Source organism: Hyla sarda, chromosome 1, assembly GCF_029499605.1.
Source record: "Hyla sarda isolate aHylSar1 chromosome 1, aHylSar1.hap1, whole genome shotgun sequence".
In the NCBI taxonomy this organism is placed as follows: Eukaryota; Metazoa; Chordata; class Amphibia; order Anura; family Hylidae; genus Hyla; species Hyla sarda.
The window spans coordinates 318,702,263-318,726,812 of record NC_079189.1 but is presented as its reverse complement, the minus strand read 5'-3'; the positions used below and the strand labels follow the sequence as shown (position 1 = coordinate 318,726,812).

Genomic DNA, 24,550 nt, shown 5'->3' with positions numbered 1-24,550 from the left:
ATACATATTACACATATCATACATCCATATAATACACACCATACATACATACATATTACACACATCATACATACATATTACCCACACCATACATACATATTACACACACCATACATACATATAATACACACCATACATACATATTACACACACCATACATACATATTACACACATCATACATACATATTACACACATCATACATACATATTACACACATCATACATACATATTACACACATCATACATACATATTACACACATCATACATACATATTACACACATCATACATACATATTACACACACCATACATACATATTACACACACCATACATACATATTACACACATCATACATACATATTACACACACCATACATACATAATACATCCATAATACATACATAATACACACCATACATACATATTACACACACCATACATACATATTACACACATCATACATACATACATAATACACACCATACATACATATTACACACACCATACATACATATTACACACATCATACATACATACATAATACACACCATACATACATATTACACACACCATACATACATATTACACACACCATACATACATATTACACACATCATACATACATATTACACACACCATACATACATACATACATACGTACATATTACACACACCATACATACATATTACACACATCATACATACATATTACACACATCATACATACATATTACACACACCATACATACATATTACAAACACCATACATACACATTACACACACCATACATACATATAATACACACCATACATACATATTACACACACCATACATACATATTACACACATCATACATACATATTACACACATTATACATACATATTACACACATCATACATACATATTACACACACCATACATACATATTACACACATCATACATACATATTACACACATCATACATATATATTACACACACACCATACATACATATTACACATATCATACATACATATAATATACACCATACATACATATTACACATATCATACATACATATTACACACACCATACATACATATTACACACATCATACATACATATTACACACATCATACATACATATTACACACACCATACATACATATTACACATATCATACATACATATAATACACACCATACATACATATTACACACACCATACATACATATTACACACACCATACATACATATTACACACACCATACATACATACATACATAATACACACCATACATACATATTACACATATCATACATCCATATAATACACACCATACATACATACATATTACACACATCATACATACATATTACACACACCATACATACATATTACACACACCATACATACATATAATACACACCATACATACATATTACACACACCATACATACATATTACACACATCATACATACATATTACACACATCATACATACATATTACACACATCATACATACATATTACACACATCATACATACATATTACACACATCATACATACATATTACACACATCATACATACATATTACACACATCATACATACATATTACACACACCATACATACATAATACATCCATAATACATACATAATACACACCATACATACATATTACACACACCATACATACATATTACACACATCATACATACATACATAATACACACCATACATACATATTACACACACCATACATACATATTACACACATCATACATACATACATAATACACACCATACATACATATTACACACACCATACATACATATTACACACACCATACATACATATTACACACATCATACATACATATTACACACACCATACATACATACATACATACGTACATATTACACACACCATACATACATATTACACACATCATACATACATATTACACACATCATACATACATATTACACACACCATACATACATATTACAAACACCATACATACACATTACACACACCATACATACATATAATACACACCATACATACATATTACACACACCATACATACATATTACACACATCATACATACATATTACACACATTATACATACATATTACACACATCATACATACATATTACACACACCATACATACATATTACACACATCATACATACATATTACACACATCATACATATATATTACACACACACCATACATACATATTACACATATCATACATACATATAATATACACCATACATACATATTACACATATCATACATACATATTACACACACCATACATACATATTACACACATCATACATACATATTACACACATCATACATACATATTACACACACCATACATACATATTACACATATCATACATACATATAATACACACCATACATACATATTACACACACCATACATACATATTACACACACCATACATACATATTACACACACCATACATACATACATACATAATACACACCATACATACATATTACACATATCATACATCCATATAATACACACCATACATACATACATATTACACACATCATACATACATATTACACACACCATACATACATATTACACACACCATACATACATATAATACACACCATACATACATATTACACACACCATACATACATATTACACACATCATACATACATATTACACACATCATACATACATATTACACACATCATACATACATATTACACACATCATACATACATATTACACACATCATACATACATATTACACACATCATACATACATATTACACACACCATACATACATATTACACACACCATACATACATATTACACACATCATACATACATATTACACACACCATACATACATATTACACACATCATACATACATATTACACACATCATGCATACATATTACACACATCATACATAAATATTACACACACCATACATATTACACACATCATACATTCCACCCCCCTCCCGTCCTCGGTCTGTGCACTTTTCTTACCTGCGGCAGCCATGTTGGGGTCAGAGGCCGGGCACGTCCACTCCCATCTGCTGCACACTTTGCACCATCGCCCACTTCTTCCTCATGCCGAGGAATGAACACTCGGTGCCAGGAGTTGCGGCCAGGAGCATCTCAGGAATGGAAGGAGACGTGCGCAGCTGCGGGGCAGCCCCTGCGTCTGCAGTTAGCGCAGCAGTGTGCGCGGCCAGGGAAGGGGGAGGAGCGGCCCGGAGGAAGGGGAAAAGAGTGACCCAGAGGAAGGGGGGATAGAGCGGCCGGAGGACAGGGGATAGAGCGGCCGGAGCCGCAAATTCCGCAAATAAAAAAAAATGCATTTTTAAACATCTGGTGTGCCCTGAAAGTCTTTCAGGGCACACCGGATGTTTAAAAATGCATTTTTTTTTTTAATTTGCGGCTCCGGCCGCTCTATCCCTGCTGCCTGCTGCCATACATGATGGGGATGTAGTCCTGAACTGTGAGCCTACATTATGTAGGCTCACAGCTCAGGACTACATCCCCATCATGTATGATTGTGACTGTCGGGGATGTCTGGTGGGGCTGGGGTTTAGTAGGGAGAAAAAAAAAAAGTCCTGCAGCAGCGGGCCGCGTCCGTGCGCACGCCTATGCTTAATCTATTCCCTGAGAAGTACACGTTTCGTTATCAACAAGATAACATGGAAAAAGCAACTGATGCAACGCAGTCCTGTCACTTCCGCAACATCAAGGTCCACAAACTTGAAAAAAGGGGCCTGGGGAGTCAAGGGGACATGCATTAACCAGTGTCTAGCAATGTAGGCAACAAAGCCATCCCAAAACTCTTGGGTCTTTGAACAACCACAAATTCTGTGACAGAAGTCTGTGCCGGGGCTGTTATGTTTTGGACAAGAAGTAATTCTATCACAGATGGTGAAAGAAGCAGGTTAGATTAAAGCCTAGGTAGACAAAAAAGGTTTCCCTCCAACCTTTGTTGAGGATGGCCAGAACCTTTGCCCACCCACCCAGAATCTTGTCCCAGAGTTCATAATCCTGCAAACTATACCCCCATTTGGCAAAGAACTTGTGCTTGGATACTTTCAGGAGGCAGTAATTAAAGCACCTATAAAGGCCTGACAGGCACACCTTTCTAGGCTTACAACAAGGAGGCCCGATGTCTTGAGGAATTGAGAGTAGATTTTTTCACTAGGTTTAACATGTGATCTATTCACCAGTACACCCTTCCTGTCCTCCAGGGACACATCCACTGCATTCATGTCGCCACCCAAATTTTGTAGGGAATTTAATCAAAAGAATAGTCGCCTCCAGAGATTGAAAATACTGCTTATTTTTCGCCATTGGGAGCATAGCAGCTGTATAGACTGTAATCATTACCCTCGTAAAGCAGTTGAAGCCGCACCCCACGACCCTCCCCATCCACCTTCTTATCTAACACAGTCCCCACAAAGTTCCCATGGATAAGGAACAAAGTGCCTGCCTTAACGCCTACCGCTAGCGACCCAATTGCCTCCCCCATACATAACCTACGGACTTATCATATGTACCACATACATGACATTCCAGGAGATCACTCGCATGGCTTTAGTACATGCCACGATTCTAGATCATTAGAACTTCACAGTGAGCAACATGTACATTTTGAACCAAACAGCCCCCCTAACCACAGTGAACAAACAGTTGCAGCATAAGGTGCACAATCTCAATGGATGCCGGGAAACAGCAGGCAAAAGTGCTGGTCCACTGGTGCACCCAGATGGCCCAGAGTATAGCAGTCTTGCCAAGCCCCTCCAAGGGGACCATATGAACAGAGACGCCTCGGATAGTAACTGCCGGAAACACATGACATGAACCCAAAAAGTACAAGGCAAACAACTAAAATGAAAAAGATACAATCAGGACAGTTATCCCCCAGCCCCCTCCAGCGGTTGTCAGCCTGGGTATAACTACAACATAATGGGCCACATACCAAACTGTTACATGAAAGGGCTATCCCAAGATTTAAACTAATCCCCAACCACAGAACTGCTAACCCAACTGATATTTGCACCTTTAGGCCCTGCCTAATAGAACCAGTGTATTAACGGGGGAACTCCGCCCCTAGACATCTTATCCCCTATCCAAAGGATAGAGGATAAGATGTCTGATCGCCAGGGTCCCACCGCTGGGACCCCCGCGATCTCTGCTGCGGCAATGCAGTCATCGGGTGCACAGAGCGAACTTCCCTCTGTGCCTGATGACTAGCAATGCACTGACGTCACGGCCACACCCCTCGTAGACTTGCATAAGATGTCTGATCGCGGGCGACCCATCGCTGGGACCCCAGCGTTCCGCACCTGCAGGCTGCTGCACCGGAGGCTTGAGACCGTCATGGTCATGCCCCCTCAAGGCCTCATGAGCCTCCGATGCAGCAGCAGGCGTTCTAAACGAACGTCGGGTGCTGCAGGGAGATTGCGGGGATAAGATGTCTAGGGGCGGAGTACCACTTTAAACAGTGCAACGTTTTATGAAAGCAATCAAACAAATGCATGTTCAATTTTTGACTTGACCAAAAAATAGTGTAACATCTGTTCAATAAAGTGTTCCTTAAAAATAATCCCAGGTTTGAAAACAAAAAGAAAATGTTTCCATACAGACGGGAGCATAGCTTAAATGCTGCATCTTGCACCAAAACTGATCAAAAATTTGGCATAAATTAAAACAACTAATAAGGAGTCTAAACTTAGAATCAACAGTATAGATATGCACCAAATGCAGATTGTCTAGTTTAAGTTTCAACTTGGTAGGAGACAATAATAGTAAATCTGGCTTGCTGTACATTGGCAATAGCGTGTTATGTGTTTCTCAATAATGATTAAACTACAGACAATATAGGTAAAGTAACATACATCTCTTCCATGGTCGTCTATATATATCATTGACAAATATGTTGCTGTGATAATATTGTTCCTCTTGCAGAATTTCTTTAGGAAACGAAATAAGCATCCGAGACGTAGCAAGTTTATGCTTCATGAAATTCTGAATATTTAAAAAAAATTAAATAAAAAATACTGCTTATTATTGTGCATAGTATAGATTTATGTACTACCAATGTTAATCTATAAATAAATAATATATAAGGAACCTATTATAACTAATTTAGGGCTGGTTTTATTAAGTCATATGAACATCTGTGTCCAAGCTATGTTTTTGTAAACACACAAATCTGTTCACATATTGTTTTTCCCTTCACTAAAAGTAAACATATCTCAGAAAGAAAAATATAATGTATGCCAATGTAAAGGCATACAGTGGCCTACGCCTTTATTGACTCCTATTGTAAAAACAATTATACTTTTTGGTACATGTTTTTTTTTTCCTTACTATATCCATGTGTATAGAAAAGCACAGTAGACTAGGCTTTTCTAAACAGAAAATAAAAAAGTACAAACTTTTGGCATATGCTAAGTGCGTAGGCTCTTTAAATAGATTTTATGTATGTGTCAAGGGTAGGATATGCTCCCCCAGTATATATGCACAACCACATGTGGGGTTGAGCACCCTGCCAGTTGAGACCATCTCTCTTTTTCGTTATTTAAGTCTTATACTTGGAGATTTAAAACTCCACATTTTATGCACCTTTATTACCACTCTAGGCTGCATTCAGGTTCACCTGTGAGGCCGGCATACATACTCAGCCACTTGGGTGGGGCTTATAGCCTGTCTCCCTCCTCCCACTGTATGTGTGCCCAGTTCCCACTGGAGGTAACTGGGAGCGAGCTGTAAGTCGGACCTAATGCTGCTGTAATTGCCCACTGGCCCCTGGTTTTGCTTATCAGGCACAGGTAAGTTAGTGCTAGGTCCCGTGCCATTTGAGAAACCTTGGCGTGGTGTGCGGGCTCAGGTATGTCCTTCATATAAGGATATACTGGCTAATGTCTCAATTTTAACATCAGTGTTGAGGGTTAGCCAATGTCATTGTTACATCCACCACAGTAGTGTACCTATCCCTATATATTATTATTCTAATTTTTACACATCCGCACCGCTTATCTGGTGTAGGATGTTAATGTGGCACTTGTAGTCTGTTGCAGGCATCCCCCACCGTATGCATTTTTATGCTGGGGATCACCCTTAGCAACAGACTACAAAGGGTAGGATCTGCTCCTCCAGTATATATGCACAACCGCATGTGGGGTTGAGGACCTCCTGCCTGCCAGTTGAGACCATCTCTCTTTTTCGTTATTTAAGTCTTATACTTGGAGATGTAAAACTGCACATTTTATGCACCTTTATTACCACTCTAGGCTGCATTCAGGTTCACCCGTGAGGCCGGCATACATACTCAGCCACTTGGGTGGGGCTTATAGCCTGTCTCCCTCCTCCCACTGTATGTGTGCCCAGTTCACACTGGAGGTAATTGGGATAGAGCTGTGAGTCGGACCTAATGCTGCCGTAATAGCCCACTGGCCCCTGGTTTTGCTTATCAGGCACAGGTAGGTTAGTGCTAGGTCCCGTGCCATTTGAGAAACCTTGGCGTGGTGTCCGGGCTCAGGTATGTCCTTCCTATAAGGATATACTGGCTAATGTCTCAATTTTAACATCAGTGTTGCGGGTTAGCCAATGTCATTGTTACATCCACCACTGTAGTGTACCTATCCCTATATATTATTATTCTAATTGTTACACATCCGCACCGCTTATCTGGTGTAGGATGTTAATGTGGCACTTGTAGTCTGTTGCAGGCATCCCCCACCATATGCATTTTTATTCTGGGGATCACCCTTAGCAACAGACTACAATAGTAGGATCTGCTCCCTTAGTATATATGCACAACCGCATGTGGAGTTGAGCACCCCCTGCCTGCCAGTTGAGACCATCTCTCTTTTTCGTTATTTATGTATGTGTCGGCAGATTTCCCGAAACACATTATTTGCACAGGGGCCCTCTGCTGTCTGTGTCGGCCCCTGAGTAACCTCATACACAATCCTTTATGAAGAACTACAAATATTACAACTAATACATTATTCACTCTTGGTAAAATATCTACTCTTGCCCCCTTACTCCCCATGGCAATTGTCACTGCACTATCTTGGTGTAGGTGTTTACTCTGTGTACTTTGTGTTTGGTTTAGATATGAAAAAGTTCATGAAATAACATTATTTATACTGATAAAATTTGTAATTGTGAATGAACAACTGTCACCCAGACATATGCTGCAGTAATCTAAATAGATATGGAGCCACAATTGTCCAATTTTTTTTCCAGTTTTGCTAGAGCTAGCAAATGAACCTACCTCATACTCATAGTCCAACGAAAGAAACCTAAATACTGGAAACAGAAAACTGTTCATTTCTCAGCATCAGGATACCTGCAAAAAATAATATAATTTAGTTAAAATAGTTTAATATATATATATATATATATATATATATATATATATACAGCAACAGAAGAATGCAGCAGCACACTGCCAGCACAAGGATATAGGTGAAACATGAATATGCAGTTAAAACATGGAGAGCTATACAGCTATGGTGTAATAGATGCAAATGTGAAACTATGAAATAGTGAGGCACTTAGCTCGCAGATTTGTCTCTGTCGGCGGTCAAATAGCTTGGACCGTCCCACCGCGATAAGGTGGCCTCATTGGGACGGACCCTACACTGTGAATATGCCTCTGTGTGAACAGTTCAGTAAGCATGGCAGGGTCTGTAACATCCAAGACACCTTATATACACACCTGATAGAGGTGGGTGGGGTGCAAGACCAACATGGAGGTAGCCACTCCCCCTTATGTGCAATACAGACAAAGAATAAGTCAGCCAGCACTTTAGTTGATACCAAACTATTATATGGACCTGGCCTGCAGGTGCACGCTACTAGGCTAGATATACAGCAACAGAAGAATGCAGCAGCACAATGCCAGCACAAGGATATATAAGTGCTTTCTTTCTACATAAGAAAAGTATCACACATTCATATAAACCCACAACTGGAGGAAATGTCTAAGTATTGTAATTACAATTAAACCTGCATCTTGCTGGTAATATATCTGGAATTCAAATGATGTAGAAACATTAAACAAAACAGTAACGCCGAGCGCTCCGGGTCTCGCTTCTCCCTCGGAGTGCTCGCGGCATTACACTCCTGCTTGCAGCGCCCCGGTCAGACTCGCTGACCGGGAGCGCTGCTCTGTATCCCTCGGCGGGGATGCGATCCCCGCGGGGGATGTGCCCATCCGCGGGTCGCATCCCGTGTCACTCACCGGCCCCGTCCTTCTGCTCAGTCCCGGCGCGCACGTCCCTGCTCTCTAGGGCGCGCACGTGCCAGGTCTCTCAGATTTAAAGGGCCAGTGCACCATTAATTGGTGCCTGGCCCAATTAGTTCTAATCTCTCCCTACACTATAAAAACCCACTTCCCCTTCCTGTCCCTGCCGGATCTTGTTGCCTTGTGCCCTGTGAAAGCGTTATAATGTGTTCCCTAGCCTGTGTACCCAGACCTTCTGCTGTTGCCCCTGACTACGATCCTCGCTGCCTTCCCTGACCTTCTGCTACGTCTGACCTCGCCTCTGTCTAGTCCTTGCGCCAGTCTCAGCTGCCAGAGAGGTCGAGTCTCTATTGGGGAACATGACCTGGTGAACACCAGTAACTAATTAGAACCGATTCCCCAGTACAACCCGTGTCATCGCCTCGCTGGCACAGAGGATCCACCTCCAGTGTTCTCACCAGCCGCTAGTCCGGACCCTGACAGTAGATCCGGCAATGGATCTCGCTGAGATGCCGAGTGTTGCTGATCTGACTACCGTTGTTGTCCAGCAGTCCCAGCAGATCGCCCAACAAGGACTACACCTGACGCAGATGACTGCCATGCTCCAGCAGCTTCTGCCTGCCCAGCGTCAATCTTCTTCTCCTCTACACCGAGTTGCTGCAACTACCCCCAGAGTCCGCTTGTCTCTTCCAGAGAAATTTGATGGGGACTCTAAGATGTGCTGGGGATTCCTGTCCCAATGTTCCCTGCACCTAGAATTGATGTCGGACCAGTTCCCCACAGAACAGTCAAAGTTGGCTTTCGTGGTCAGTTTGTTATCTGGAAAGGCCTTGTCCTGGGCCACACCACTGTGAGACCGCAACGATCCTGCCACTGCTTCAGTCCAGTCCTTCTTTTCCGAAGTACGCAGTGTCTTTGAGAAGCCAGCCCGGCTTCCTCTGCCGAGACGGCTCTTCTGAATCTCGTCCAAGGGAGCTCTTCAGTGGGAGAATATGCTATCCAGTTTCGCAACCTCGCCTCTGAACTAGCTTGGAACAATGAGGCCCTCTGCGCGACCTTCAAGAAAGGTTTATCCAACCACATCAAAGATGTTCTGGCCGCACGAGAAATTCCTGCTACCTTGCCTGAACTCATCCAGTTGGCCACCCGCATAGATATGCGTTTCACCAAGAGACGCTTGGAGCTCCGCCAAGAAAAGGATCTTTGTTCACACCCGACGGTTTCCTCGCTTGGGACCTCTCTATCTGCAACCTACCCCTGTGCCTCCCGCCGAGGAGGCTATGCAAGTGGACCGGTCTCGCCTGACCCAAGAAGAGAGGACTCGCCGCAGAAATGGAAATCTGTGCTTGTACTGTGCCAGTACTGGACATTTCCTTATAGACTGTCCTATTTGTCCTCCGCGTCTGTGGAAACACATGCACCTAGTTAACGTGGGAGAGGCATTACTAGGTGTGAATTCCTCCTCTCCACGCCTGACTATTCCAGTGCGGGTTCCTCCATCCGCTAACTCCTCCTTCTCTGCGGTGGCCTTCCTGGACTCTGGTTCGGCAGGAAACTTTATTGAAGCCTCATTCATCAACAGATTTAATATTCCAGTTATTCGTCTCTTCAAACCCTTCTTCATCTCATCTGTAAACGGAGAGAATCTGGACTGCACCGTGCGTTACCGCACAGAACCCTTACTCATGACTGTTGGAGTACTCCACCAAGAAAAAATGTAATTCTTTGTTTTGCCAAATTGTACCTCGGACATTTTGCTTGGCTTGCCCTGGCTCCTGCAACATACTCCTACCCTCGACTGGACCACTGGGGACATTAAGTCCTGGGGAGCTTCCTGCCACAAACATTGCCTTAAATCTGTACCAATCAGCCAAGTCCACGTCGCTGCTCCAGTGCCTGGTCTTCCCAAGGCCTACCAGGACTTTGCTGACATCTTTAGTAAAAAACAAGCGGAGGTCTTGCCACCACAACTGTCCTATTAACTTGCTCCCTGGTACCACACCACCCCGTGGCGGAATTTATCTTCTCTCCGCTACAGAGACCAAGGCATGTCTGAATACATCCAGGAAAATCTTGAGAGAGGTTTCATTAGGAAGTCTTCTTCGCCTGCCGGAGCGGGGTTCTTCTTCGTGGCTAAGAAGGATGGCTCACTACGCCCCTGCATAGACTATCGTGGCCTCAATAAAATTACAATAAAGAACCGTTACCCTCTGCCTCTCATCTCTGAGCTCTTCGACAGACTGCACGGAGCAAAAGTGTTTACTAAGCTTGACCTCAGGGGCGCCTTTAACCTCATTAAAATTCGTGAAGGTGATGAGTGGAAAACCGCTTTTAATCCCTTCACGACGAGCGACGTACATGTAGGGCGCCTCGAAGTGTCACTTGGCGCGCGGCGACATACATGTACGTCGCAAGGTTCCGGGAGCGCCGCGTCACTGGTAGCGGTGATCAGGCTGGGATGACTAACAGCAGGCATCCCGACACATCGCCGAGTGGGGTCCTGACCCCCCCATGACCGCGATGGGTGCAAATCGCAGGTCAATTCAGACATCTGCGCGATTCCGGGTCATACGGGTCACTGGTGATCCGGTGACCCTGAAAATAGGAGGGATCGGGGGTGTCCGAGACACCCTCGATCCCCCTGAAGGGATAGGAGTTTGGTGGCAAGGGTGCCACCCCTCCTATTGGTCGGCCGAGCGACTGACCGATAGCAGACCGGGGGAGGGTGGGTTAAAGTTCGGTTCCCCCACTTTGCCCACCTATCGGTGTCCGGGCAAAACGGGGGAACTGTCCAGGGAAGGTCGGCGCCGAAGGTCCCCCACGTGCGGCGGCGGCAGCAATACTTCCGGGTCCTGTTAGGTGAGTTGTTGCCTACCAACATCCGGAGGGCCACAGTTTACAGTGGTCTCTAAACCGTGGCCCTCCAGATGTTGCAAACCTTCAACTCCCAGCATCTCTGGGCATGCTGGGACTTGTAGTTTTGCAATATTTAGAGGGGTTCAGGTTGTAGATCACTAAGTGGTCTCAAACTGTAGCCCTCCAGATGTTGCAAAACTACAACTCTCAGCATGCCTAGACAGCAGTTTGCTGTCTGGGCATGCTGCGAGTTGTAGTTTTGCAACATCTGGAGGGCCACAGTTTTGAGACCACTGGACAGTGATTTACAACCTGAACCCCTCTAAATCTTGCAAAACTACAACTCCCAGCATTCAGGAACAGCATAAGGCTGTCTTGGCATGCTGGGAGTTGTACTTGCGTGCCTCCAGCCATTGCATAACTACATCTCCCAGCATGCCCTTCCGCAATCAGTACACACTGGGAGTTGTAGTTTTGCAACAGCTGGAGGCCCACTGGTTGGAAAATACTGAGTTGGGTCATAGAACCTAACTCAAGGTTTTCCAACCAGTGTGCCTCCAGCTGTTGCAAAACTACAACTCCCAGCATGCATGGTCTGTCAGTGCATGCTGGGAGTTGTAGTTTTGACCCCCCTCCCATGTGAATGTACAGGCTACAATCACACTGGCGGCAGATTACAGTGAGTTCCCCGCTTCAAATTTGAGCTGCGGCAAATTTTCCGCCGCAGCTCAAACTCCTAGCGGGAGCCTCAGTGTAATCTGCCTCAAGTGTGAATGTAACCTAAAAACACTACACTACACTAACATAAAATAAAGAGTAAAACACTACATATACACACGTACACTGCCCCCCCTACCACCCCCCTTCCCCAATAAAAATGAAAAACGTATTGTACGGCAGTGTTTCTAAGATGGAGCCTCCAGCTGTTGCAAAACAAAAACTCCCAGCATTTCTGGACAGCAATTGACTGTCCAAGAATGCTGGGAGTTTTACACAGCTGGTGGCACCCTGTTTGGGAATAACTGGCATAGAATACCCCTATGTCCACCCCTATGCAAGTCCCTAATTCAGGCCTCAAATGCACATGGCGCTCTCACTTTGGAGTCCTGTCGTATTTCAAGACAACAGAATAGGGTCACATATGGGGTATCGCCGTACTCAGGAGAAATTGCCTTACAAATTTTAGGGGGCTTTTTCTCCTTTTACCCCTTATGAAAAGGAACAGTTGGGGTCTACACCAGCATGTTAGTGTAAAAAAAGAAACATTTTTACACTAACATGCTGGTGTTGCCCTATACTTTTCATTTTCACAAGAGGTAAAAGGGAAAAACGCCCCCAAAATTTGTAACGCAATTTCTCCCGAGTACGGAGATACCCCATATGTGGCCGCAAAGTGCTCTGGGGGCGCACAACAAGGCCCAGAAGGGAGAGTGCACCATGTACATTTGAGGTGATTTGCACAGGGGTGGCTGATTGTTACAGCGGTTCTGACAAACGCAAAAAAACAACAACATACCCACATGTGACCCCATTTTGGAAACTACACCCCTCACGGAATGTAATAAGGGGTGCAGTGAGAATTTACACCCCACAGGTGTCTGACGGATCTTTGGAACAGTGGTCCGTGAAAATAAAAAATTTAGCACAGTCCACTGTTCCAAAGATCTGTCAGACACCAGTGGGGGGTAAATGCTCACTGTACCCCTCATTCCATTCTGTGAGGGGTCTAGTTTCCAAAATGGTATGCCATGTGTTTTTTTTTTTTTTTTTTGCTGTCCTGGCACCATAGGGGCTTCCTAAATGCGACATGCCCCCCCGTGCAAAATTTGCTCTCAAAAAGCCAAATATGACGCCTTCTCTTCTGAGCATTGTAGTTCGCCCGCAGTGCACTTCAGTTCCACTTATGGGGTACCTCCATACTCAGAAGAGATGGGGTTGCAAATTTTGGGGGGTCTTTCTGCTATTAACCCTTGCAAAAATGTGAAACTTGGGGGGAAACCCACATTTTAGTGAAAAATATATATTTTTTTTACATATGCAAAAGTCGTGAAACACCTGTGGGGTATTAAGGCTCACTTTATCCCTTGTTACCTTCCTCAAGGGGTCTAGTTTCCAAAATGGTATGCCATGTGTTTTTTTTTTTTGCTGTCCTGGCACCATAAAGGCTTCCTAAATGCAACATGCCCACCAAGCAAAATTTGCTCTCAAAAAGCCAAATATGACGCCTTCTCTTCTGAGCATTGTAGTTCGTCCGCAGTGCACTTCAGGTCCACTTATGGGGTACCTCCATACTCAGAAGAGATGGGGTTACGAATTTTGGGGGGGTCTTTTCTGCTATTAACCCTTTAAAAAATGTGAAATTTGGGGGGAAACCAACATTTTAGTGAATTTTTTTTTTTTTTTTTACATATGCAAAAGTCGTGAAACACCTGTGGGGTATTAAGGCTCACTTTATTCCTTGTTATGTTCCTCAAGGGGTCTAGTTTCCAAAATGGTATGCCATGTGTTTTTTTTTTTTGCTGTTCTGGAACCATAGGGGCTTCCTAAATGTGACATGCCCCCCAAAAACCATTTCAGAAAAACGTACTCTCCAAAATCCCCTTGTCGCTCCTTCGCTTCTGAGCCCTCTACTGCGTCCGCCGAACATTATAGACATATGAGGTATGTGCTTACTCGAGAGAAATTGGGTTACACATACAAGTATACATTTTCTCCTTTTACCCCTTGTAAAAATAAAAAAATTGGGTCTACAAGAACATGCGAGTGTAAAAATTTTGAATTTTCTAAAGGGTTAAAACATTTACTGAATGTCATTTTGAATACTTTGGGGGGTGCAGTTTTTATAATGGGGTCATTTATGGGGTATTTCTAATATGAAGACCCTTCAAATCCACTTCAAACCTGAATTGGTCCCTGAAAAATTGTGAGTTTGAAAATTTTGTGAAAAATTGGAAAATTGCTGCTGAACTTTGAAGCCCTCTGGTGTCTTCCAAAAGTAAAAACTCGTCAATTTTATGATGCAATCATATTATTGTATATTTATTGTATATGTGAATCAATCATATTATTGTATATTTAATGTATATGTGAATCCCCAAAATTTTTTGGGGGGAATATCCATTTTCCTTACAAGCAGAGAGCTTCAGAGTTAGAAAAATGCAAAATTTTAAATTTTTTCATAAAATTTGGGGATTTTTCACCAAGAAAGGATGCAAGTTACCTCAAAAATTTACCACTATGTTAAAGTAGATTATGTCACGAAAAAACTATCTCAGAATCAGAATGATAAGTAAAAGCATTCCAGAGTTATTAATGTTTAAAGTGACAGTGGTCAGATTTGCAAAAAAGAGCTTCGTCCTAGAGGTGAAAATGGGCCACTTCGAATATATCGTCATGCCATTTGGACTTTGCAATGCCCCTGCAGTTTTTCAAGATTTTGTCAACGAAATCTTTCAGGACTTACTGTATACCTGCGTAATGGTCTATCTTGATGACATACTAATCTTCTCCTCCAACCTAGAGGAACACCGCCTCCATGTTTGTCAAGTGCTCCAGCGCCTCAGTGTTAACCATCTCTACGCCAAAATTGAAAAATGCCTCTTTGAACGTAGCTGTCTTCCTTTCCTTGGATACCTGGTCTCTGGGCAAGGTCTTCAAATGGACCCCGACAAGCTCTCCGCGGTCTTGGATTGGCTGCGCGCCTCGGGACTTCGCTCTATCCAGCGCTTCCTCGGATTCGCTAATTACTACCGTCAGTTCATCCCCCACTTCTCCACTATCCTGGCTCCTATTGTGGCACTGACAAAGAAAGATGCGAATCCGAGATCCTGGTCTCCCCAAGCGGAAGAAGCTTTTACTCGCCTTAAGGCCGCCTTCGCTTCCACCCCAGTCTTGACTAGGCCCGATCCCCTGAAACCATTCTTCCTTGAGGTAGACACCTCTTCGGTAGGAGCCGGGGCGGTTCTCCTTAAAAAACCCGCTAAAGGAAAAAACGTCACTTGCGTTTTTTTCTCTAAGACTTTTTCTCCTCCTGAGAGGAACTACGCTATTGGTGACCGTGAATTGCTGGCCATTAAGTTGACACTAGAGGAATGGAGACATCTCCTGGAAGGATCCCTTCACCCTATCACCATCTACACTGACCACAAAAATCTGTCCTACCTACAGTCCGCCCAGTGCTTAAATCCTCGCCAGCCAGGTGGTCATTGTTTTTTGCCCGCTTCAATTTCCAGATCCATTTTTGTCCTGCAGACAAGAATGTCATGGCGGATGCCCTATCACGTTCCACCGATGCCATGGAAGCTGAAGCCTCTCCCCAACACATCATCCCTCCTGAGTGTCTGATCTCTGCTGCTCCTGCTTCTCTGGTGCCAGTTCCTCCAGGAAAAACTTATGTCCCTCCACGTCTTCGCCTCCGGACTCATAAATGGGGTCACTCCTCCCACTTGGCGGGTCAGGCTGGAATCAAGAAATCCATTCAGTTGATTGCCAGACACTATTGCTGGCCTGCCTTTGAAAAAGATGTGACTGAGTTCGTACGCTCCTGTACTGTCTGTGCACGTGACAAGACTCCTCGCCAGAGGCCTGCGGGTCTTCTCCTTCCTCTGCCGGTGCCCGAACAGCCTTGGTCACACATAGCGATGGACTTCGTAAATGACCTTCCTGTATCCCATGGCAACACTGTCAATTGGGTGGTCGTTGATCGATTCTCCAAAATGGCTAATTTTGTCCCGCTTCCTGGTCTCGCTTCTGCACCACAGTTGGCGAAGCAATTATTTTTGCACATTTTTCGTCTCCACGGACTGCCTACGCATATCGTCTCTGATAGAGGTGTTAAATTCATCTCGAAATTCTGGAGAGCACTCTACACCCAATTGAAAATTAAATTGAATTTTTCCTCCGCCTACCACCCGCAGTCCAATGGTCAAGAGAGTGAACCAGATCCTTGGTGACTACCTGCGACATTTTGTCTCCTCCCGCCAAGATGATTGGGCCGACCTGTTACCCTGGGCTGAATTCTCGTACAATTTCAAAAACTCTGAATCTTCAGCCAAGTCCCCATTCTTTGTAGTGTACGGCCGTCACCCGCTTCCCCCCCTCCCCATTCCCACTTCATCTGGAGTTCCTGCCATGGATGAATTCACCCGGGACTTTTCTTCGATTTGGAAAGAGACTCAAAAGTCGCTCTCACTGGCCTCCTCTCGAATGAAGAAACATGCGGATAAGAAGAGAAGAATTCCTCCTGTCTTTACCCCTGGTGACAAAGTGTGGCTCTCCGCCAAATATATTCGGTTTCGTGTCCCTAGCTACAAGCTGTGTCCACGTTACCTCAGGCCATTTAAAGTCCAAAGTCAAATCAACTCTGTCTCCTACAAGCTCCATCTTCTTCCTTCTCTTCGTATTCCTAACTCCTTTCATGTTTCCCTTCTCAAACCTCTCATTCTTAACCGCTTTTCCCCCAAGGTCACCGTTCCTGCTCCTGTCACTGGGTCCTCTGACGTCTTCTCGGTAAAAGAAATCCTCGCCTCCAAGGTTGTCAGAGGTAAAAAAAAAATTCTTGTTGACTGGGAGAATTGTGGCCCCGAGTAGAGGTCTAGGGAGCCCGAGGACAATATCCTCGACAAGGAGCTCATCCATAGGTTCCTGGGCTCCAAAAAGAGGGGGAGACCTAAGGGGGGGGGGAGTACTGTAACGCCGAGAGCTCCGGGTCCCGCGTCTTCCCCGGAGCGCTCGCGGCGTTCTGTTAACAGCAGCGCTCCTGTCACGATGCCGGCTGGCAGGAGGTGGATCCTCTGTGCCAGAGAGGGATTGGCGAGGACCGTGCTAGTGGACCGGTTCTAAGTCACTACTGGTTTTCACCAGAGCCCGCCGCAAAGCGGGATGGTCTTGCTGCGGCGGTAGTGACCAGGTCGTATCCACTAGCAACGGCTCAACCTCTCTGACTGCTGAAGATAGGCGCGGTACAAGGGAGTAGACAGAAGCAAGGTCGGACGTAGCAGAAGGTCGGGGGCAGGCGGCAAGGTTCGTAGTCAGGGTGGATAGCAGAAGTACTGGTACACAGGCTTTGGACACACAAAATGCTTTCACTGGCACAAGGCAACAAGATCCGGCAAGGGAGTGCAAGGGAGGAGATCAGATATAGCCAGGGAGCAGGTGGAAGCCAATTAAGCTAATTGGGCCAGGCACCAATCATTGGTGCACTGGCCCTTTAAGTCTCAGGGAGCTGGCGCGCGCACGCCCTAGAGAGCGGAGCCGCGCGCGCCAGCACATGACAGCAGGGGACGGGAACGGGTAAGTGACCTGGGATGCGATTCGCGAGCGGGCGCGTCCCGCTGTGCGAATCGCATCCCCGACGGCCATGACAGTGCAGCGCTCCCGGTCAGCGGGACCGACCGGGGCGCTGCGGAGAGAGAGACGCCGTACGCGCTCCGGGGAGGAGCGGGGACCCGGAGCGCTAGGCGTAACAGTACCCCCCCCCTTAGGTCTCCCCTTCTCTTTGTCCGGTAACTGCCTCCCCTGGGATGAGGACACCGGGAAAGGATGGAGGGATTCCTCAACGGCAGGCAGTACAGCAGGAGTGGGAATGGGGAGGGAGGGCAGAGGGCGAGGCCTGGCACGGGGCAGTGTGACACCAGGACGAGGGCCATGAGGAGGCACCGAGGCTTGCCTGACTGGACTGGGAGGGGGGGAGAGGCACTTCTTATGGCAGGCAGAGTCCATAAAGACCTTAGGGAGACCGGATACAGGGGGAACCACAGGGTCACGGCAGGGAGTACTGGGAACCGGTTTAAGGCAGTCCTTGAAGCAAGAGGTACCCCAGCTCTTGATCTCCCCTGTGGACCAATCCAGGGTTGGGGAATGGTGTTGAAGCCAGGGTAGTCCAAGGAGAATTTCGGAAGTGCAATTGGAGAGGACCAAAAACTCAATTTTTTCGTGATGAGTTCCGATGCACATTAGGAGGGGCTCCGTGCGGTAACGCACGGTGCAATCCAACCTGGCTCCGTTGACCGCGGAAATGTGGAGTGGCTTGACGAGACGGGTCACCGGGATGCGGAATTTATTCACCAAGGACTCCCGAATAAAATTCCCAGAGGCACCAGAGTCCAGGCAGGCCACGGCTGAGAGGGAAGAGCTGGCTGAAGTAGAAATCCGTACAGGCACCGTGAGACGTGGAGAAGCCGACTTAGCATCAAGAGACGCCACACCCACGAGAGCTGGGTGCGAGCGTGCGTTTCCCAGACGTGGAGGACGGATAGGGCAATCCACCAAAAAATGTTCGGTACTGGCACAGTACAGACAAAGATTCTCTTCCTTACGGCGATTCCTCTCTTCCAGGGTCAGGCGAGACCGATCCACTTGCATGGCCTCCTCGGCGGGAGGCCTAGGCGCAGATTGCAATGGAGACTGTGGGAGAGGTGTCCAGAGATCTAAGTCTTTTTCCTGGCGGAGCTCTTGATGCCTCTCAGAAAAACGCATGTCAATGCGAGTGGCTAGATGAATGAGTTCATGCAGGTTAGCAGGAGTTTCTCGTGCGGCCAGAACATCTTTAATGTTGCTGGATAGGCCTTTTTTAAAGGTCGCGCAGAGGGCCTCATTATTCCAGGATAGTTCAGAAGCAAGAGTACGGAATTGTATGGCGTACTCGCCAACGGAAGAATTACCCTGGACCAGGTTCAGCAGGGCAGTCTCAGCAGAAGAGGCTCGGGCAGGTTCCTCAAAGACACTTCGAATTTCCGAGAAGAAGGAGTGTACAGAGGCAGTGACGGGGTCATTGCGGTCCCAGAGCGGTGTGGCCCATGACAGGGCTTTTCCAGATAGAAGGCTGACTACGAAAGCCACCTTAGACCTTTCAGTAGGAAACTGGTCCGACATCATCTCCAAGTGCAGGGAACATTGCGAAAGAAAGCCACGGCAAAACTTAGAGTCCCCATTAAATTTGTCCGGCAAGGACAGGCGGAGGCTAGGAGTGGCCAGTCGCTGCGGAAGGGGTGCAGGAGCTGGCGGAGGAGATGGTTGCTGCTGTAGCAGAGGCAGAAGTTGCGACTGAAGTTGCTGCACCATGGTGGACACTTCCGACAGCTGGTGGGTTAGATGGGCGATCTGTCGGGATTGCTGGGCGACCACCGTGGTGATATCAGAGATATAAGGCAGAGGGACCTCAGCGGGATCCATGGCCGGATCTACTGTCACGATGCCGGCTGGCAGGAGGTGGATCCTCTGTGCCAGAGAGGGATTGGCGAGGACCGTGCTAGTGGACCGGTTCTAAGTCACTACTGGTTTTCACCAGAGCCCGCCGCAAAGCGGGATGGTCTTGCTGCGGCGGTAGTGACCAGGTCGTATCCACTAGCAACGGCTCAACCTCTCTGACTGCTGAAGATAGGCGCGGTACAAGGGAGTAGACAGAAGCAAGGTCGGACGTAGCAGAAGGTCGGGGGCAGGCGGCAAGGTTCGTAGTCAGGGTGGATAGCAGAAGTACTGGTACACAGGCTTTGGACACACAAAACGCTTTCACTGGCACAAGGCAACAAGATCCGGCAAGGGAGTGCAAGGGAGGAGATCAGATATAGCCAGGGAGCAGGTGGAAGCCAATTAAGCTAATTGGGCCAGGCACCAATCATTGGTGCACTGGCCCTTTAAGTCTCAGGGAGCTGGCACGCGCACGCCCTAGAGAGCGGAGCCGCGCGTGCCAGCACATGACAGCAGGGGACGGGAACGGGTAAGTGACCTGGGATGCGATTCGCGAGCGGGCGCGTCCCGCTGTGCGAATCGCATCCCCGACGGCCATGACAGTGCAGCGCTCCCGGTCAGCGGGACCGACCGGGGCGCTGCGGAGAGAGAGACGCCGTACGCGCTCCGGGGAGGAGCGGGGACCCGGAGCGCTAGGCGTAACAGCTCCGGTCTCTATCTCTGACCGTGAGCGCTGCTGTGTTCGTGCTGGCGGGGATGCGATCCGCATGGCAGCTCAGGTCCGCTCGCGGATCGCGCCGTTCTACTCACCCTCCTCCGGTGTCTGTCTCGTCCCGGTGCGCGCGGCCCCGCTCCCTAGGGCGCGCGCGCGCCGGCTTTCTATGATTTAAAGGGCCAGCGCACCGCTAATTGGTGCTTGGCCCAATCTGTTCAATCACTTCCCCACACTATATTAACCCACTTCCCCTTCCTGTCCCTACCGGATCTTGTTGCCTTGTGCCCTGAGAAAGCGTTATAGTGTGTTCCCTAGCCTGTGTACCCAGACCTTCTGCTGTTGCCCCTGACTACGAACCTCGCTGCCTGCCCTGACCTTCTGCTACGTCTGACCTCGCCTCTGTCTAGTCCTTGAGTACCGCGCCAGTCTCAGCTGTCAGAGAGGTCAGATCGCTACTGGGGAACACGATCTGGTAATTACCGCTGCAGCAAGTCCATCCAGCTTTGCGGCAGGCTCTGGTGAACACCAGTAACTGCTTAGAACCGATTCCCCATTACGACCTGCGTCATCGCCTCTCTGGCACAGAGGATCCACCTCCAGTGTCCTCATCAGCCGCTAGTCCGGATCCTGACACTGAGCAACGGAACGTGTGGGATCATCAGAGCACCTATTTACTTTGCACATTCCACAATGTTCAGTTTGTGTTATTTGTTCTATCTTGCTGATATTTTGGGTATTGTCTTGTAACCCACTTACCTGTTGTTTTCATGCACTTTACAATATGCTTCATAGCTACAAGATTTACTAGTATTAGTACCAGGTTTTGTGTCCGGATATTGAGTGACCTATCCTTACAGCAGTTATAGGCTTCTACCTTTCTGTACTGTGGATGTTCATTTATATCGTATATTGATGTGCTCTGGTTGGTGAGCGTCTTGCTCACTCAATGTTTTTGGGTGTTTTTAAAGGACATCTGCAGCAAAGGACAACTTATCCCTTATACACAGGAACCCCCCGTGATTTCCCAAATGGGCCCCGCATTGCCGCTCTATGTGAATGGCTAATGCGCATAGCGTTGCCCTCAGAGAGTATGCCCCCTCCCCATACAGTTCTATGGGAGAGATGGGGAGGCACGAACACTGCCTCACCGCCTCTCCCATAGAGATACATGGAGGAGGCATGTCGGTCACGACACCACGCTGCGGCCGGCATGCCTCCTGCACAGGAGCCCCGTGGCAGAGCAGAAGATAATAATAATACTGATCAGTTTGCTCGCCGATAATACTGATATTGTTTGCTCCTCATTGACAACCCAGAGTGTTGGAAAGCTTTACCTAGCTGTGCCCGTCCACAAGCATGTTAGAGAGTGTACATAAACCTGAGGAGGAGGCACAGTGCTGGCCATGCTCCGTGAGCCTTGAAATCACTGTGAGCTGCTCACTCAATACAGCCATGAACAAGTTGAAGTTTGAGAGATGCTTACCCCAGTGTGACTAAACTATGTTGGAAAATGTTTAACAAGTTTTTCACTTTGTATCTATATATTTTCTAATGTGCGCAGATATTATCTTTGCTTCGCATGGTGTCAGACAAGTTTTATGTTTTACAAATTTGAAGATATGTACAGGTGTTGATTTAGTGGTTTACAAGTTCTGACTTGCTTGCATTACAGCATCTCTGTAAACTTAAAATGTGAATGTTATGTACTGTACTGTTCTGCTACTACATGCACTGACAGGAGAAAGCATTTGATGGCACAAAATGTGTTTTCTTATGTAGGTAAATAAACTTAAAATGTGAATGTTATGTACAGTACTGTACTGTTCTGCTACTACATGCAATGACAGGAGAAAGAGTTTGATTGCACAAAATGTGTTTTCTTATGTAGGTAAATGTGTCTTGGAGAGAAGAAAAAATGTTAGACACGTATAATGTTTTGCTTCATAGTAAACTGCACTTTATTAGGCTAGGTCCACATCTGCATCGGAGGCTCCATAGCAGATTCAGTTTGGCACTTATAAAATGGAGCCAAATCGACCGCTGCAAAATGGATGTAAATGGAGCCTGACAGACCCCATTGATTACATCAGGTTTTCACCTTGTGTCCATCAATTTACTGGAACATAACTGGATGGAAAAAAATACTGCCTGCAGGGTTTTTTGTCCCGTTATGTGAACGGATTCTCCGAACTGGGCCTCTGATGCAGATGAGAAATGAGTGAACTTTAGAAAAATTCTATTACGCCGATTTGCTCAATTTTCCGCAAAAAAATTATTTTGGGTCGAATTTTTTTTTACAGCGAATCTATATTAAAAACGTCTACTTCTGGCCTACAGAGAGCCGCAATAGGGGTGTAGAACACTTTGCTTTGTTCTAACACGCATATGGTGTGTGCTGGAGTAGTGAAATAATACTGTTATTTAGTATGACATGCAGATTACAGGCATCGTTATTAGAATCACTGCCGCAGAGCGGCACAATGACAGAGCCTGGAGGTGGCATCAGTATGAGGAGACCATATAGTGGCTAAATGACACAGCGTGGAGGTGTTGGCAGCATGAGGAGACCATATGGTGGCTGAAAGACACAGCGTGGAGGTGTTGGCAACATGAAGAGACCATATAGTGGCTGAATGAAACAGCATGGATGTGGCTGAAGCATGAGGAGACCAAATGATGCTGAATGACACAGCGTGGAGGTGTTGGCAACATGAGGAGACAATATAGTTGCTGAATGACACAGACTGGAGCTGGCCACAGCATGAGTAGACACTAGGGCTTCACAATCCCTAAGATTAAAAGATGACTTTTGAAATTTAAATTGAAGATTTATGTTAGCTAATGCTACCAGATTTTGAAATTGAAATTAAGGATTTTGAAATTGAAATTTTAACTCCCATGTATTAGTGTCCCGGGCCCCGGCGTGTGGATACAAAGGACCAAATCAAACAAGGAGTCACATGTCACATGGCAGCACAATGACAGAGCCTGGAGGTGGCATCAGTATGAGGAGACCATATAGTGGCTGAATGACTGCCTGGAGTTTGTGGCAGCATGGGGAGACCATATAGTGTCTGAATGGCACAGCCTGAAGGTGGCTCAAGCATGAGGAGACCATATAGTGGCTGAATGGCACAGCTGGGAGTTGGCTGCAGCATGTAAAGACCATATAGTGTCTGAATGGCACAGCATGGAGGTAGCTGAACTATGAGGAGACCATATAGTGTCTGAATGGCACAGCCTGGAGGTGGCTGAAGCATGAGGAGACCATATAGTGTTTGAATGGCACAGCCTGGAGTTGGATGAAGCATTAGGAGACCATATACTGTCTGAATGGCACTGCCTGGAGGTGGCTGAAGCATGAGGAGACCATATAGTGGCTGAATTACACAGCCTGGAGGTGGCTGAATCATCAGGAAACCATATAGTGGCTGAATGACACAGCCTGGAGGAGGCTGAAGCATGAAGAGACCATAAAGTGGCTGAATTGCACAGTCTGGA

The 24,550-nt window shown here is 46.1% G+C and overlaps 1 protein-coding gene across 19 annotated transcripts in view; it reads right to left on the bottom strand.

Moving 5' to 3' along the window:
• Positions 1-24,550, bottom strand: part of SHOC1 (shortage in chiasmata 1) — a 262,135-nt gene that overhangs the window by 218,586 nt on the left and 18,999 nt on the right. For 8 of the 19 annotated variants that reach the window (XM_056518636.1, XM_056518635.1, XM_056518660.1 and 5 more), the window contains 2 exons: positions 8,317-8,391; positions 5,930-6,059 (listed from right to left, as the gene is read on the bottom strand). In XM_056518636.1, coding sequence (XP_056374611.1) covers positions 5,930-6,059; positions 8,317-8,373 — 187 coding nt within the window. In that variant the 5' untranslated portion in view covers positions 8,374-8,391. Of the gene's footprint in view, positions 1-5,929; positions 6,060-8,316; positions 8,395-24,550 lie in introns of those variants that run through there. The other 11 variants (XM_056518707.1, XM_056518673.1, XM_056518716.1 and 8 more) reach the window with 4 other exon arrangements.